At 43.6% G+C, this 18,234-nt stretch overlaps 1 protein-coding gene across 1 annotated transcript in view; it reads right to left on the bottom strand.

Moving 5' to 3' along the window:
• The window catches only part of LOC115107549 (rho-associated protein kinase 2-like), a 71,767-nt gene that overhangs the window by 39,082 nt on the left and 14,451 nt on the right, over positions 1 to 18,234 (bottom strand). Inside the window, 6 exon segments of the mRNA XM_065008650.1 lie at positions 7,848 to 7,986; positions 8,354 to 8,498; positions 12,090 to 12,350; positions 12,444 to 12,581; positions 13,525 to 13,625; positions 17,559 to 17,640. Coding sequence (XP_064864722.1) covers positions 7,848 to 7,986; positions 8,354 to 8,498; positions 12,090 to 12,350; positions 12,444 to 12,581; positions 13,525 to 13,625; positions 17,559 to 17,640 — 866 coding nt within the window.

Below are 18,234 nucleotides of genomic sequence, written 5' to 3'. Positions count from 1 at the left end.
AGAGTTGGTGGGACTGGTCCTTACTGACTGAGCTGGTGAGTAGACAGAGAGTTGGTGGGACTGGTCCTTACTCACTGACTGACTGACTGAGCTGGTGAGTAGAGAGAGAGTTGGTGGGACTGGTCCTTACTGACTGAGCTGGTGAGTAGAGAGAGAGTTGGTGGGACTGGTCCTTACTGACTGACTGACTGAGCTGGTGAGTAGAGAGAGAGTTGGTGGGACTGTTCATTACTGACTGAGCTGGTGAGTAGAGAGAGAGTTGGTGGGACTGTTCATTACTGACTGAGCTGGTGAGTAGAGAGAGTTGGTGGGACTGGTCCTTACTGACTGACTGACTGACTGAGCTGGTGAGTAGAGAGAGAGTTGGTGGGACTGTTCATTACTGACTGAGCTGGTGAGTAGAGAGAGAGTTGGTGGGACTGGTCCTTACTGACTGACTGACTGAGCTGGTGAGTAGAGAGAGAGTTGGTGGGACTGTTCATTACTGACTGAGCTGGTGAGTAGAGAGAGAGTTGGTGGGACTGTTCATTACTGACTGAGCTGGTGAGTAGAGAGAGTTGGTGGGACTGGTCCTTACTGACTGACTGACTGACTGAGCTGGTGAGTAGAGAGAGTTGATGGGACTGGTCCTTACTGACTGACTGACTGAGCTGGTGAGTAGAGAGAGAGTTGGTGGGACTGGTCCTTACTGACTGACTGACTGAGCTGGGGAGTAGAGAGAGAGTTGGTGGGACTGTTCATTACTGACTGAGCTGGTGAGTAGAGAGAGTGTTGGTGGGACTGGTCCTTACTGACTGATGGAGAGAGCTGGTGAGTAGAGTGAGAGTTGGTGGGACTGGTCCTTACTGACTGACTGACTGACTGAGCTGGTGAGTAGAGAGAGAGTTGGTGGGACTGGTCCTTACTGACTGAGCTGGTGAGTAGAGAGAGAGTTGGTGGGACTGGTCCTTACTGACTGACTGATTGACTGAGCTGGTTAGTAGAGAGAGAGTTGGTGGGACTGGTCCTTACTGACTGAGCTGGTGAGTAGAGAGAGACTTGGTGGGACTTGACCTTACTGACTGAGCTGGTGAGTAGAGAGAGACTTGGTGGGACTTGACCTTACTGACTGAGCTGGTGAGTAGAGAGAGACTTGGTGGGACTTGACCTTACTGACTGAGCTGGTGAGTAGAGAGAGGCTTGGTGGGACTTGACCTTACTGACTGAGCTGGTGAGTAGAGAGAGAGTTGGTGGGACTGGTTCTTACTGACTGACTGAGTGAGCTGGTGAGTAGAGAGAGAGTTGGTGGGACTGGTTCTTACTGACTGACTGAGTGAGCTGGTGAGTAGAGAGAGAGTTGGTGGGACTGGTCCTTACTGACTGACTGACTGACTGACTGAGCTGGTGAGTAGAGAGAGAGAGTTGGTGGGACTGGTCCTTACTGACTGACTGAGCTGGTGAGTAGAGAGAGTTGGTGGGACTGGTCCTTACTGACTGATGGAGTGAGCTGGGGAGGGAGTCAGTGAACCACAGTGTGTAATGGTCCTGGCCTCAACTATACACCACTGGTTATTTAACTAACATTTACGAAGTCAAGAAGCTACAAGTACTAGCTAGCTTGCTAGCTACATTGACTAGCTAGGTTCACAATGTAAACAAAAGCAACTGGTGTAGTTAGATGATAATTTAGTACAACCATCAGCAACAATTGAATGAACACAAAGCTATTGTACTTACACATAATGGATGAAAATGGTACAGTGTCATACAGTAAAAGTAGAGATACCAGTGACAGTAAAAGAGAAAGTCACAGTAAAACAGTACAGTAAAATACAGTAGTAAAAGTGAATGTCACCCAGTAAAATACTACTGTACAGTACTACTGTAGTAAAAGTGAATGTCACCCAGTAAAATACTACTGTAGGGAAAAGGACCCAAATGTCATACTGGAGTAAAAGTAGAGATACCTTCATAGAAAATGACTCAAGTAAAAGTGAAAGTCACCCAGTAAAACACTACTGTAGTAAAAGTGAATGTCACCCAGTAAAATACTACTGTAGTAAAAGTGAATGTCACCCAGTAAAATACTACTGTAGTAAAAGTGAATGTCACCCAGTAAAATACTACTGTAGTAAAAGTGAATGTCACCCAGTAAAAAGTGAATGTCACTGTAGTAAAAGTGAATGCCACCCAGTAAAATACTACTGTAGTAAAAGTGAATGTCACCCAGTAAAATACTACTGTAGTAAAAGTGAATGTCACCCAGTAAAATACTACTGTAGTAAAAGTGAATGTCACCCAGTAAAATACTACTGTAGTAAAAGTGAATGCCACCCAGTAAAATACTACTGTAGTAAAAGTGAATGCCACCCAGTAAAACACTACTGTAGTAAAAGTGAATGCCACCCAGTAAAACACTACTGTAGTAAAAGTGAATGCTACCCAGTAAAACACTACTGTAGTAAAAGTGAATGCCACCCAGTAAAACACTACTGTAGTAAAAGTGAATGTCACCCAGTAAAACACTACTGTAGTAAAAGTGAATGTCACCCAGTAAAACACTACTGTAGTAAAAGTGAATGTCACCCAGTAAAACACTACTGTAGTAAAAGTGAATGTCACCCAGTAAAACACTACTGTAGTAAAAGTGAATGTCACCCAGTAAAATACTACTGTAGTAAAAGTGAATGCCACCCAGTAAAATACTACTGTAGTAAAAGTGAATGTCACCCAGTAAAATACTACTTGAGTAAGTCTAAAAGTATTAAAATATACTAAGTATTAAAAGTATAAATCATTGCAAATTCCTTATATTAAGCAAATCAGACAGCACGGTTGTTTTTTAATTTTTATATATGGATATCCAGGGGCTATCCTGTCCTAAATGTAACGAGTACTTTTGGGTGTCAGGGAAAATGTATGGAGAAGAAAGTACATTATTTTCTTTAAGAATGTAGTGGCGTAAAAGTAAAAGTAACGTCACATTGAGGCGACACTGATGGCAAAACCTATGGTGGAGCTGAGCAGTTAGCATGACAGAGGGGGAATAAGTATGAGTCAGTGTGTATCAACGTTATTATAGTTGGGGTATAATATTCATTTTTATTTCTATTCATTTAAAAAAAATATTCAGTTGTTTCAGTTAGTTTTCAGACTTGATTTACCATTTTTTATTTCGTTTGTTTGATTGAAAACATATCTATTTCATTTTTATATGATTTGTTTTCAGTGTTGTAGGCCTATATGTGTTGTATGCCTATATGTGTTGTATGCCTATATGTGTTGTATGCCTATATGTGTTGTATGCCTATATGTTATATGCCTATATGTGTTATAGGCCTATATGTGTTGTATGCCTATATGTGTTGTATGCCTATATATGTTATAGGCCTATATGTGTTGTATGCCTATATATGTTATAGGCCTATATATGTTATAGGCCTATATGTGTTGTATGCCTATATGTGTTGTATGCCTATATATGTTATATGCCTATATATGTTATATGCCTATATATGTTATAGGCCTATATGTGTTGTATGCCTATATATGTTATAGGCCTATATGTGTTGTATGCCTATATATGTTATAGGCCTATATGTGTTGTATGCCTATATATGTTATAGGCCTATATGTGTTGTAGGCCTATATGTGTTGTATGCCTATATATGTTATAGGCCTATATGTGTTGTATGCCTATATGTGTTGTAGGCCTATATGTGTTATAGGCCTATATGTGTTGTAGGCCTATATGTGTTGTAGGCCTATATGTGTTGTAGGCCTATATGTGTTGTAGGCCTATATGTGTTATAGGCCTATATGTGTTATAGGCCTATAGTTTGTTTTTGTGATGCCACTTCTTGCCACTGAGGGGCAGTAATACACAAGGTGATGGGCCAGGACCCTAGACTTGGATAGACATAACATCTCTATCTCTCATGATGGCTTCTGTGAGAGTACAGGCAGTGCCATTAAGGCCATCTCCATCTTGGAAATAACTATCTGTCAAGAAAATATACTAAATTGGCTGATCCCTCCCGATGACCCAGCTGTCATGACTCCAACCAGTTCATCAGGAGGCATCAGCCAATGCCGTTGGAAGTTCCGCCCAGTTGACTAAATCAAAATGGCAAAGGGCCTCAATGGCGCTGCCCATGTTAACAGTCTTTAGGCCACTAGAGGACTCTGTACAACTCCATGGCCAGGATGTAGGTTTGGCTAGGTTAAAATGATAAAACAATCCTAATACGACTTGAATTTAAAGGATAAGTGCCTAGACTGGTGGAAGAAACGAGGTGTAAGGAAACTCTTAACCATGTTTACATCAATCCAATGCTGTTTTATTTTCGTTAGTAGTAGATGTAAGAACAAAGTTTATCTGACAGAGGGAGAGAGGAAAACAACACATGAAATCATAGCACACGTGACCTGTTATGTTATGTAATATTAAACATGCATCACTGACTACCCTCTTCAAATTGGGTTCATAAAAACATCAACAGCAGTAAAAACACAATACAACACTTCTTCAGAAATCTATCCATTCACAGCCAGCCAGCGTGAGTGTGTGTGTGTGTGTGTTTCTGTTCAACCAAACGAGATTGTCTGCTGTATCTTCAAGAAGACCCTGCATTCCAGAGGAGGTGATCCTTTGGTTTCTCAAGCCTGATGACAGGCTGAATATTCTCTCCACGAGCGCTTGGGATGCAGGGGCAGAAACCAGACCCAGTGCCACAGGGCACAGCTTTGGATAAACATCCTTGCCTGCCAGAACTGGAGAGGTGACTGTAAACATGCCCACCTTCACAGCAGACTGTGACCACAGACACAATGGTCAATGCAAGGAAGCTATATTTCTGATGAAATGTGGTCAAGATGGTTTCAATATGCTGGCATCTTTCAGGGATCCTGCTGCTCCACAGCTGCACTCTGATTTGCTGAAGTACAAGACTCTGCTTCCCTCATCAGTGGCTCCATCTCTGTTGAACAAAGTGCCAGAGACCCACTTGTGTCATCAGGCAAGCTGCTGCAGGGGTTGGCTTGAAGTTGGCTGCCAGAGGATTTAGTATGCATGCGAAGCGCTCCCACAGTGACTTCAGGACGACCCGTGACAACTGTTTGGCAACAGTAGTTGACTGAAAGTGTGCCTCAAGGTTGAGAAGGCATGGCACCACATCAGACAGCGACTGGCTGTCAGTTTAAAGCTGGTCAGCGTGGATTGCGAACGGCTCCAGCAACTTAACAAGCTGTTCTACCTTGGCCCAGTCCAGTCTGTGCTCACCCTGTTAGTTACTGATAGTTAGTGATACTGATGCACAAGCTAGGCCTATTTGAAACGTTGCCATCTACTGGCAGCCTTTACGCAACAGAGTCAGAAGCTTAAAAACCCATTCGAAATAAAATCCTTCAAAACCCCAATTAATTTTTAGAAGAAAAAAAACTAAAAACAATTTATGGTTTTTATTTTACGTGGTTTTGCAGTCAAATATAATAGTTTCAGTATAGTTTATTTCAGTTTACTAAGTAGTTTTTATTTTAGTTTCAGTTTACTATAATAACCTTAGTTTGTGTAGGGCGTGTGTGTGTGTATGGGTGTGTGTGCATCTCTGTGTGTATGTGAGTGTGTGTGTGTGTGTGTGGTGAGAGAGAGACTGCAGAGTGAGTGAGAGAAAGTAAACAGAGGGGAAGGAGAGTATAAGACAGGCATTGTGTGGCAGCAGAAAGAGTGTTTGACGTCTACTATACCGCTAATGTCCCAGCCTCTCATTAACCTCTACTCCTATCAACTACTACTACTATACCGCTAATGTCCCAGCCTCTCATTAACCTCTACTCCTATCAACTACTACTACTATACCGCTAATGTCCCAGCCTCTCATTAACCTCTACTCCTATCAACTACTACTACTATACCGCTAATGTCCCAGCCTCTCATTAAGCTCTACTCCTATCAACTACTACTACTATACCGCTAAATGTCCCAGCTTCTCATTAACCTCTACTCCTATCAACTACTACTACTATGATGCTAAGTATCATCATTAACCTCTACTCCTATCAACTACTACTACTATACCGCTAATGTCCCAGCCTCTCATTAACCTCTACTCCTATCAACTACTACTACTATACCGCTAATGTCCCAGCCTCTCATTAACCTCTACTCCTATCAACTACTACTACTATACCGCTAAATGTCCCAGCTTCTCATTAACCTCTACTCCTATCAACTACTACTACTATGATGCTAAGTATCATCATTAACCTCTACTCCTATTAACTACTACTACTACTATGATGCTAAGTATAATCAGGGTAGCCTAGTGGTTAGCGCGTTGGACTAGTAACCGGAAGGTTGCAAGTTCAAACCCCCGAGCTGACAAGGTACAAATCTGTCGTTCTGCCCTTGAACAGGCAGTTAACCCACTGTTCCTAGGCCGTCATTGAAAATAAGAATTTGTTCTTAACTGACTTGCCTAGTTAAATAAAGGTAAAATAAAAAAATAAAAAAATCCTTCACCTCTACTCCTATCAACTAACTACTACTATGATGCTAAGTATAATCATTAACCTCTACTCCTATCTACTACTACTATGCTAAGTATAATCCTTCACCTCTACTCCTATCAACTACTACTACTATGATGCTAAGTATAATCATTAACTACTAGGATCCTAAGTATCTAATAGCCATGAACAAAGAATCGCTCACTCAGGTGTTCCCATCTTTTCTGGTCCCAGTTTAAACTAAGAACAACTTTATTAGTTGTTCAAGGCTTAACAACAATATTTATAGTGTTCATAAGCACTACATTGATACTTCACAAATCATTTAAGAAAATTCATAATACGATTGAAGTCAGAAGTTTACATACACTCAGGTTAGAGTCATTAAAACTTGTTTTTCAACCACTCCACACATTTCCTGTTTACAAACTATAGTTCTGGCTAGTCGGTTTAGGACATCTACTTTGTGCAACGACAAGTCATTTTTCAAACAATTGGTTTACAGACAGAGTATTTCACTTAATATTCACTGTATCACAATTCCAGTGGGTCAGAAGTTTACATCTCCAATTGACTCAAATGATGTCATGGCTTTAGAAGCATCTGATAGGCTAATTGACATCATTTGAGTCAATTGGAGATGTACCTGTGGATGTATTTTAAGGCATACCTTCAAACTCAGTGCCTCTTTGCTTGTTATCATGGGAAAATCAAAAGAAATCAGCCAAGATCTCAGAAACAAAAATGGTAGACCACAAGTCTGGTTCATCCTTGGGAGCAATTTCAAAATGCCTGAAGGTACCACGTTCATCTGTACAAACAATAGTACGCAAGTATAAGTAAACACCATGGGACCACGCAGCCGTCATACCGCTCAGGAAGGAGATGCGTTCTGTCTCCTAGAGAAGAACGTACTTTGGTGCGAAAAGTGCAAATCAATCCCAGAACAACAGCAAAGGACCTTGTGAAGATGCTGGAGGAAACCGGTACAAAAGTATCTATATCCACAGTAAAATGAGTCCTACTAGGCTACATAACCTTATGTCTGGTGCTCTGCAAAATGTGGCATGACCAGTTTGCCTCCCTTTATGTGGCGTAGCACGACATTAGCTCAAGCTAAGGAGTGCTGAAGCATATAGGTCTTATTAAGGGATTATGAAGGTTTCGTTAAGACACTTTCATTTAGTGGGACAGCTTTTCTCCCACATACCTCTCCTCTCCCTCCTCTCCCTCCTCTCATTTAAAAAGGCAGTAACAGCCTCCACAGGAAAGTGTGATAAAAAGAGAGATCACACTTTGAAGGAACTGAGAGGTCAGACCGGTCACAGGGGGCTTTGTTACGCAGGTCAAACATACTGTACCTGTCAGACAGGAAGGCACAGATGAGGTCCTTGGTGTCATTGGACATCTGCACATTATCAGGGAAGTTGAGGTTATTCTTGTGATCCATGATCTTCCCGTATGTTCCTACTAGTGACTCAGCATAAAATGGGGTGTCGCCTAAAAAGAGAGGTGAAATTTAAAACATGTTTTGGGGCTTTTGTTAGGCTTTACAGGAGAGGTTAAACTAGCTTCAATAAACACAAATAGCCTAGTAGTGTGACCACTGGGTTTAAACCTAGGTGTACGGCATGCCACAAGACTGTTAGCCCGCTGAGCTAAATCCAAGACATTAGCTCAGGGAGCTAACACAAGTCTTGAGGTCTCAGGCAAGGTTACATATCACTCGAGCGGGGTTAATCAAACCATCTTTAGTCGCTTAGCCCCAATTCAAATGACAAAACTAAGAGAATTAACATTAGCAGGTCAACGGTCCAATTGAGATCCTGAAAACCGTTCTGATTCAGGATCAGAGAAACTCACTCACCGACCAGCATCTCAAAGATGAACACCCCCACGGACCACCAGTCACACTCGCGGCCGTAGTAGCCGTCCCCCCCCTGGGACTTAAGCACCTCAGGGGAGATGTAGTCCGGAGTCCCCACCGCTGTGTCACAGTGGACCATGCCCGTCTGGAATGAGAGAGACGTGCAGACGGAGAGGCAGGCGGGGAGACAGGCAGACAGAGACATCGTTAAAGTAGGTCAACTAAACAGTGAAACATATTGGGCCAGTGTGCCAGACACAGATTAAGCCTAGTCCTTGAGTAAGAAGCACTTTTAATGGTGACTCTGATTTTTAGTCCAGGACTAAGCCTAATCTGTGTTTTATTTATTTAACGAGGTGGGCCAGTTGAGAACACCTTTATTTAACGAGGTAGGCCAGTTGAGAACACCTTTATTTAACGAGGTAGGCCAGTTGAGAACACCTTTATTTAACGAGGTGGGCCAGTTGAGAACACCTTTATTTAACGAGGTAGGCCAGTTGAGAACACCTTTATTTAACGAGGTGGGCCAGTTGAGAACAAGTTCTCATTTACAACTGCGACCTGACCAAGATAAAGCAAAGCAGTGCAACAAAAACAACACAAAGTTACACATTAACAAACGTACAGTCAATAACACAAAAGGAAAAATAGACAAATCTATGTTCAATGTGAGCAAATGTAGAAGAGTAGAGAGAAAAGGCAATAAATAGGCCGTAGAGGCAAAAAATTATTACAATTTAGCATTAACACTGGAATGGCAGCTGTGCAGATGATGATGTGCAAGTAGAGATACTTGGGTGCAAAAGAGCAAGAGGGTAAGTAATGATATGGGGATGAGGTAGTCGGGTGTGCCATTTATAGATTGGCTGAGTACAGATACAGTGATCAGTAAGCTGCTCAGACAGCTGATGCTTAAAGTTAGAGGGGGAGATAAGACTCCAGCTTCAAAGATTTTTGCAATTTGTTCCAGTCATTGGCAGCAGAGAACTGGAAGGAAAGGCGGCCATAGGAAGTGCTGGCTTTGGGGGTGACCAGTGAGATATACCTGCTGGAGCGCGTGGATGTTGCTATGGTTACCAGTGAGCGGGGATAAGGCGGGGCTTTACCTAGCAAAGATTTAGATTACCTGGAGCCAGTGGGTTTGGCGACGAATATGAAGCGAGGGCCAGCCAACGAGAGTGTACAGGTCGCAGTGGTGGGTAGTATATGGGGCTTTGGTGACAAAACAGATGGCGCGGTGATAGACTACATCCAATTTGTTGAGTAGAGTGTTGGGGGCTATTTTGTAAATGACATTGCCGAAGTCCAGGATCCGCAGGATAGTCAGTTTTACGAGGGTATATTTGGGGGCATGAGTGAAGGAGGCTTTGTTGCGAAATAGGAAGCAGATTCTAGATTTAATTTTGGATTGGAAATGCTTAATGTGAGTCTGGAAGGAGAGTTTACAATCTAACCAGACACTTAGGTATTTGTAGTTGTCCACATATTCTAGGTCAGAACTGTCCAGAGTAGTGATGCTAGTCGGCCGGGAGGGTGCGGGCAGCAATCGGTTGCAGAGCAAGTTTTACTAGCATTTAAAAGCAGGTGGAGGCCACGGAAGGAGTGTTGTATGGCGTGGAAGCTCGTTTGGAGGTTAGTTAACACAGCGTCCAAAGAAGGGCCAGATGTATACAGAATGATGACGTTTGTGTAGAGGTGGATCAGAGAATCACCAGCAGCGAGAGTGACATCATTGATATATACAGAGAAAAGAGTCGGCCCAAGAATTGAACCCTGTGGCACCCCCATAGAGACTGCCAGAGGTCTGGACAACAGGCCCTCCGATTTGACACACTGAACTCTATCTGAGAAGTGGTTGGTGACCCAGGCGAGGCAGTCATTTGAGAAATCAAGGCTGTTGAGTCTGCCGATAAGAATGTGGTGATTGACAGAGTCGAAAGCCTTGGCCAGGTCGATGAAGACGGCTGCACAGTACTGTCTTCTATCGATGGTGGTTATGATATCCTTTAGTACCTTGAGCGTGGCTGAGGTGCACCCGTGACCGTCTCGGAAATCAGATTGCATAGTGGAGAAGGTAAGGTGGGATTCGAAATGGTTGGTGATCTGTTTATTATCTTGGCTTTCGAAGATTTTAGAAAGGCAGGGTAGGATAGATATAAGTCTGTAACAGTTTGGGTCTAGAGTGTCTCCCCCTTTGAAGAGAAGGATGACCGCAGCAGCTTTCCAATCTTTGGGGATCTCAGACGACACAAAAGAGGTTGAATAGGTTAGTAATAGGGGTTGAAACAATTTTGGCGGATCATTTTAGAGAGGGTCCAGATTGTCTAGCCCATCTGATTTGTAGGATCCAGATTTTGCAGCTCTTTCAGAACATCAGCTGTCTGTAAATGGGTGAAGGAGAAGCGGAGGGGGTGGGGGTGGGGGGGGGTTGGGCAAGTTGCTACAGGGGGTGCTGAGATGTTGGCCAGGGTAGGGGTAGCCAGGGGGAAAGCATGGCCAGCCATGGAAAAATGCTTATTGAAATTATCGATTATTGTAGATTTATCAGTGGTGACAGTGTTTCCTATCCTCAGTGCACTGGGCAGCTGGGAGGAGGTGCTCTTATTCTACATGGACTTTACAGTGTCCCAAAACCTTTTGGAATTAGTGCTACAGGAAGCAAATTTCTGTTTGAAAAAGCTAGCCTTAGCTTTCCTAACTGACTGAGTATATTGGTTCTTGACTTTCCTGAAAAGTTGCATATCGCGGGGGCTATTTGATGCTAATGCAGAACGCCACAGGATGTTTTTGTGCCGGTCAAGGGCAGTCAAGTCTGGGGTGAACCAAGGGCTATATTTGTTCTTAGTTCTACATTTTTTGAATGGGGCATGCTTATATAAGATGGTGAGGAAAGCACTTTTAAAGAATAACCAGACATCCTCTACTGACGGAATGAGGTCAATATCCTTCCAGGATACCCCGGCCAGGTCGATTAGAAAGGCCTGCTCGCTGAAGTGTTTTAGGGAGCGTTTGATAGTGATGAGGGGTGGTCATTTGACTGCAGACGCAGTGCGCACGCAGGCAATGAGGAAGTGATCGCTGAGATCCTAGTTCAAGACAGCAGATGTATATTCAGAAGGCAGGTTGTTCAGGATGTGTCTGGGAATCTGTGTCTGGGAAACCAGAGTTTTTTGGCACAGCTTACCTGTCCCGTAAGTCATGATTCAGCAATTTAACCTGATGGACTTTCTATGTGGAAATTGACACTAAACTATTCATAATCTGACCACATGGTGGTGCACTGGAGCAGTGAAATTCCCCCAAACCCAGATTTTAGCAGTAGACAGTTCATCGCCTTGGAAATAGTCTATAATTAGCTCATGTTAGAATTAAAAGTTACAGAAGAAAGCAGAAAAAAAAGTAAGGTCTAGGGCTTGAGTTTGGTGTTTCAGACAAAATTACCATAACAAGACCATTTCGGGTTAGGATGGCGTCTCACTCAGAAAACCCCCACAGCCCAGTCTAGGCCCTGGACCAGTGCTTCCCAGTCCTGGGGACCCGAAGGGGTGCACATTTAGGTTTTCTCCTTAGAACTAACACACCTGATTCAAGTGAAGGCTTGATGACGAGTTGATTCTTGAATCAGCTGTGTTAGTGCTAAGGCAAAAAAACTAAATGCGAACCCCTTTGGCTCCCCAGGACCAGGTAGCACTGCCCTAGACCCTCAGCCAATTCTCCAACTCCTCTGCGAACTCACAGAGTCCATCTTCATGCAGGTGCCAAAGTCAGCCAGCTTGAGGTGGCCATTTTGGTCCAGTAGTATGTTGTCCGGTTTCACATCGCGGTGGATGAAACCCATAGAGTGGATGGCATCTAGCGCCAGCACCACCTCAGCAGTGTAGAAACGGACCCACTTCTCTGGCATGTCGTAGTTCATGGTCAGGGTGACCAGATCTCCACCAGGCATATACTCCATCACCATGTAGAGGTGGAGGTCATCTTGGAAAGCACAGCACAGCTGGAAAACACATATCACAACAATAACAGCTTGACTGACATTTGGAGTATATGAGAGGTGTGTGTACTGTACGTGTATGAGTGTACGTCACACCTGGACAACCCAGGGGCTGTTGGAGAAGGCCATGATGTCTCTCTCCTCCCAGAAGAAGGCAGAGTCAGAGCGTTTGATCATCTCAAACTTGCTCAGCTGTTTCATGGCGTACACCTTCTGAGACGCCTTGTGACGGACCTGGAGGAGGGGAGGTACATTTTTTATTTCACCTTTATTTAACTACACAAGTCAGTTAAGAACAAATTCTTATTTACAATGATGGCCTACCAAAAGGCAAAAGGCCTCCTGTTGAGACAGGGGCTGGGATTAAAAGGACAAAACACACATCATGACGACACAACACTACATAGAGAGACATAAGACAACAACATAGCAAGGCAGCAACACAACATGGCAGCAACACATAACACAGCATGGTAGCTACACAACATGACAACAACATGGTAGCAGCACAAAATATGGTTCAAACATTATGGGTCACAGACAACAGCACAAAGGGCAAGAAGGTAGAGACAACAATACATCAAGCAAAGCAGCCACAACTGTCAGTAAGTGTGTCCATGATTGAGAGATTGAGATGACGAGGCATAAGATTACACACACACACACACTTTATTTATACAAGTAGTAGACGCTACTGAGATTCATGATTTATTTTACGAGGGAAACCACCAAAAGAAAGCAGTATAAACACACATTCATAACATAGTCACCAGTAGACAAGATACAATGTCACTTTGACTGTGACAAAGTTGCAGAGAATGCCATTGAAGGCCCTTGATAACATAAAGTCCTGCAAACATGACAACACACAAAAAAAACACAAGACACCAACAGGACAACATGTACACACAGATCGACAAGCCCCCCCCTCTTCACACAAGACTTCAGACACAAAATGAATCTTTCCAACACACACACGACCTGTCTAAACATGCCTTTATTACAAGGTACACAGAACCTGAAAAATACACAAAGAAAAACATGCAGACAGACAGGCACCTGGAAGGGGGAGCAAGAGCTCACACAGGCAGTGAGGAATGGAGATGTTCTTCATCGGTTTGTGTATCATTGTATCATTGTGCCACAAACACACAAACACACGGAGGGAGTTTCTCACCAGTTGCACCTCTCCATAGGCTCCTCTGCCGATCATCTTGACCTTGTCAAAGTCCTCCAGTTTGATCTGCAGGTCCCGCATCTTAACCATGGCCTTCTCATCTACAGGATAGACAGAGGTCAGAGGTCAAATGGGTTACCTTGCAAACAGAGGCCCACGCAAATGGTTGCGTTCAAAGGAGAGGTCAGCAAGGGCCTCACAGAGGTCAAATACCTTTGCAGTTGTACCAGTGGTTAGTTACATTAACTTGCCCGTCTACCTGTGTTGTGTCACCAAATGCTACAGTAAAGGTGATACATGTTTGGCGTCGGGTTTCATACTGGTTATTATATAGTCTTCTGATATGAAATATTGCAAGGCAGGGTTGATACAGAAACTGTAGTTAATTGTTATAAACCTGGAACTAAGGGAGAGGTTGTACATTCACACTGGCAAAACAATCCAATCCAAACAATCTTGTTCGACAGTGCACCCGAGTGCAGAATAATTGATCAATTTACGAATGCACTTAGTTCTGTTATGACAGGTGTCAGTAAACAGCGGCTAAAAACGGAATTAAATTGTTGCCAGTAGCACGGTTACAGTCACTAGGTGAGTAAAATGATCAGAATATATTCAGAATATGTTCTTCTCTCATTACAAGAGCTTGGAACTACACTGAGTGTACAAAACATTAAGGACACAGGCTCTTTCCATGACAGACTGACCAGGTGAATCTGGATGAAAGCCATGACCCCTTATTGATGTCACGTGTCACTTTAAAATCAGTGTAGATGAAGGGAAGGAGACAGGTTAAATAAGGATTTTTAAACCTTGAGACAATTGAGACATGGATTGTATGTGTGCCATTCAGAAGGCTAATGGGCAAGACGAAAGATCCTTTGAACAGGGTATGAGAGTAAGTGTCTGGCGCAAAAGTTTGTGTCAAGAACAGCAACGCTTCTGGGGTTTTCCACACTCAACAGTTTCCAGTGTGTATCAAGAATTGTCAACCACCCAAAGGACATCCAGCCAACTTGACACATTATTGGAGTAAACATGGGCCAGCATCCCTTTGGAATGCTTCAGACACCTTGTACAGTCCATTCCCCCAGTCAGCAAATTTGATCTTGCATTCTTTTGAACTTAACATGAATTGGGGTATTTAGAGTACTATATAGCTTGAGAACATTAAAACAGAACAAAGCTATGTCAATAACTAAATTGACAAAAATGCAGATCACCATTTTAGTCCCAAGCTTTTGATTGGCACAAATTCCAGACACAAATCTGTTTGCTAGCACAGACTGGAATATGTTCCGTGATTCTTCCGATGGCATTGGGTAGTAAACCACATCAGTCACTGACTTCATCAATAGGTCGTCCCCCACAGTGACCCTACGTACATACCCCAACCAGTAGCCATGGATTACAGGCAACATCCGCACTGAGCTAAATGGGTAGAGCTGCCGCTTTCAAGCTTATAAGAAATCCCGCTATGTCCTCCGACGAACAATCAATCAAACATGCAAAGAGTCAATACAGGACTAAGATTGAATCGTACTACACCAGCTCCAATGCTCGTTGGATGTGGCAGGGCTTGCAAAATAATACAGATTACAAAGGGAAGCACAGCCGCGAGCTGCCCAGTGACACAAGCCTACCAGATGAGCTAAATTACTTCTATGCTCGCTTCAAAGCAAGTAACACTGAAACATGCATGCGAGCACCAGCTGTTCTGGACAACTGTGTGATCACGCTCTCCTTAGCCGATGTGACCATAACAGGTCAACATTCACAAGGCCTCTGGGCCAGACGGATTACCAGGATGTGTACTCCAAGCATGCGCTGACCAACTGGCAAGTGTCTTCAATGACATTTTCAACCTCTCCCTGACTGAGTCTGTAATACCAACATGTTTCAAGCAGAACACCATAGTCCCTGTGCCCAAGAACACTAAGGTAACCTGCCTAAATGACTACTGACCCATAGCACTCACATCTGTAGCCATGAAGTGCTTTGAAAGGCTGGTCATGGCTCACATCAACACCCTTATCCCAGAAACCCTAGACCCACTCCAATTTGCATGCCGCCCAAACAGATCCACAGGTGATGCAGGTTCTATTGCACTCCACACTGCCCTTTCCCACCTGGACAAAAGGAACACTTATGTGAGAATGCTATTCATTGACTACAGCTCAGCGTTCAACACCATAGTGCGTTCAACACCATAAACAAGATCCTGGACTTCCTGATGGGCCACACCCAGGTGGTAATGGTAGGTAACAACACATCCGCCACGCTGATCCTCAACACGGGGGCCCCTCAGGGGTGCGTGCTCAGTCCCCTCCTGTACCCCGTTCACTCATGACTGCATGGCCAGGCACAACTCCATCATTAAGTTTACGGATTACACAACAGTGGTAGGCCTGATCACCGACAATGATGAGACAGCATACAGGGAGGAGGTCAGAGACCTGGCCATGTGGTGCCAGGATAACAACCTCTCCCTCAACGTGATCAAGACAAACGAGATGATTGTGGACTACAGGAAAAGTAGGACCGAGCACGTCCCCATTCTCATCAATGGGGCTGCAGTGGAGCAGGATCGAGAGTTTCAAGTTCCTTGGTGTCCACATCAGCAACAAACTATCATGGTCCAAACACACCAAGACAGTTGTGAAGAGGACACGACAAAGCCTATTCCCCCTCAGGAGACTGATAAGATTGGCATGAGCCCTCAGATCCTCAAAAAGTTTGAAAGCTGCCCCATCGAGAGCATCTTGACTGGTTGCGTCACTGCCTGGTATGGCAACTTCTCGGCTTCCGATCGCAAGGTACTACAGAGGGTAGTGCGTACAGCCCAGTACATCACTGGGGCCAAGCTTCCTGCCATCCAGGACCTCTATACCAAGCAGTGTCAGAGGCCCTAAAAATTGTCAAAGACACCAGCCACCCAAGTCATAGACTGTTTTCTCTGCTACCGCACAACAAGCGGTACCAGAGTGCCAAGTCTAGGTCAAAAAGGCTTCTTAACAGCTTCTACCCCCAACCCATAAGACTCCTGAACAGCTAATCAAATGGCTACCCAGACTATTTGCATTGCCCCCCTCTTTTATGCTGCTGCTACTCTATTATCCATGCATAGTCACTTTAACTCTACCTACATATTACCTCAATTACATTGACTAACCGGTGCCCCCGCACATTGACTCTGTACCGGTACCTCCTGTATAAAGCCTTGCTACTGTTATTTTACTGCTGCTCTTTAAATATTTGTTACTTTTTATTTCTTTTAAATATTTGTTACTTTTAAAAAAAAAATACAATTTCTTAAAACTGCATTGTTGTTTAAGGGCTTGTAAGTAAGCATTTCACTGTAAGGTCTACACCTGTTGTATGTGACAAATACAATTTGATTTGCTTGATTTGATTTGCTTGAAGTTAAGCAACTTTAGCCAGTTAGCTTGGGTACTTGACTGCTGCTGCGAGGTCAGAATGCTCGGATAAACCCTACTCCTCGGCCTGAGCGTCCAATGTTTTGCTCTGAACACTCCTGAGAGCGAAACGCTTTGAATTTACAGAAGGACTATCTGACAACGCACTGAATTATGTACGGCCCAGAGCGCACTGACACACCCGAGTGAATTTACAAATGCACACTAAAGATGACAATGGATTACGATGTTGAAAGTAGCCAGGAATTAAGGAGATATGAAGTCGAGCAATATTAAATATAGAGCAATATTTATGTGCTCTGGATATCTCCATGCTTCAGCTGCGTTTAGATTAGATGGTACGAGATAGAGCATGAAGGTAAATGCCGTTGAACCTGGCAGTGAATGCCATCAGCCGCCACGGTAGATGGGACTTGGCGCCGGAGAGCAAATATTTGTACTTTTTCTACTGGATGTTGATTTGCACTGTTTCTGAATCACCATAGCAACGCATACAACACACTTGCTTGCTTTTGCCATCTCCTTCTTTCTTGCTACCTCAGATAATGCAAAGCATCTTAATACCAAGGTCTGCCTAAAAGCAATGATATATCTTACATCTGTTTAAGAAGGCGTCTATGTTTTTGTTTTTCCGTAGCGCCGGGTAGTCCAAATCCAGGGCCAAGGCATTCATGGAATCCTGCGGAAAAAGTCAAATAAATCCAATCAATTGAATGTGTTTGAAATGGTTTTCATGCGTTATTATAGAATCTAATTAAGCCAAGAATTCAGTTCACCTGCTAAATACAAGCTTAAAGGGCAAGTTCAGTGATTACATGTTTTCACATTTGTTTACTTACCTTGAAAGCTCATGATCAAAATATGTCAAATTGCTGAAATATCGCTATCAGTTTTAAATCTTTCTAACCAAAACGGTCTGTGTTCCGATATCCAAACAGTCATACTACTTAGAATGAAGCAATGTATTGGGCTGGAGATGCATTCTAAGTCGTACACTAGCATGGACAAGTCGTACGCTAGCATGGACAAGTCGTACGCTAGCATGGACAAGTCGTACGCTAGCATGGACAAGACGTACGCTAGCATGGACAAGTCGTACGCTAGCATGGACAAGCGGTACGCTAGCATGGACAAGCCGTACGCTAGCATGGACAAGCCGTACGCTAGCATGGACAAGCCGTACGCTAGCATGGACAAGTCGTACGCTAGCATGGACAAGTCGTACGCTAGCATGGACAAGTCGTACGCTAGCATGGACAAGTCGTACGCTAGC

The sequence above is a fragment of the Oncorhynchus nerka genome, linkage group LG24 (genome assembly GCF_034236695.1).
Source record: "Oncorhynchus nerka isolate Pitt River linkage group LG24, Oner_Uvic_2.0, whole genome shotgun sequence".
NCBI lineage: Eukaryota > Metazoa > Chordata > Actinopteri > Salmoniformes > Salmonidae > Oncorhynchus > Oncorhynchus nerka.
The sequence above is the reverse complement of the archived record's forward strand: the minus strand, read 5'-3'. Positions and strand labels throughout refer to the sequence as shown.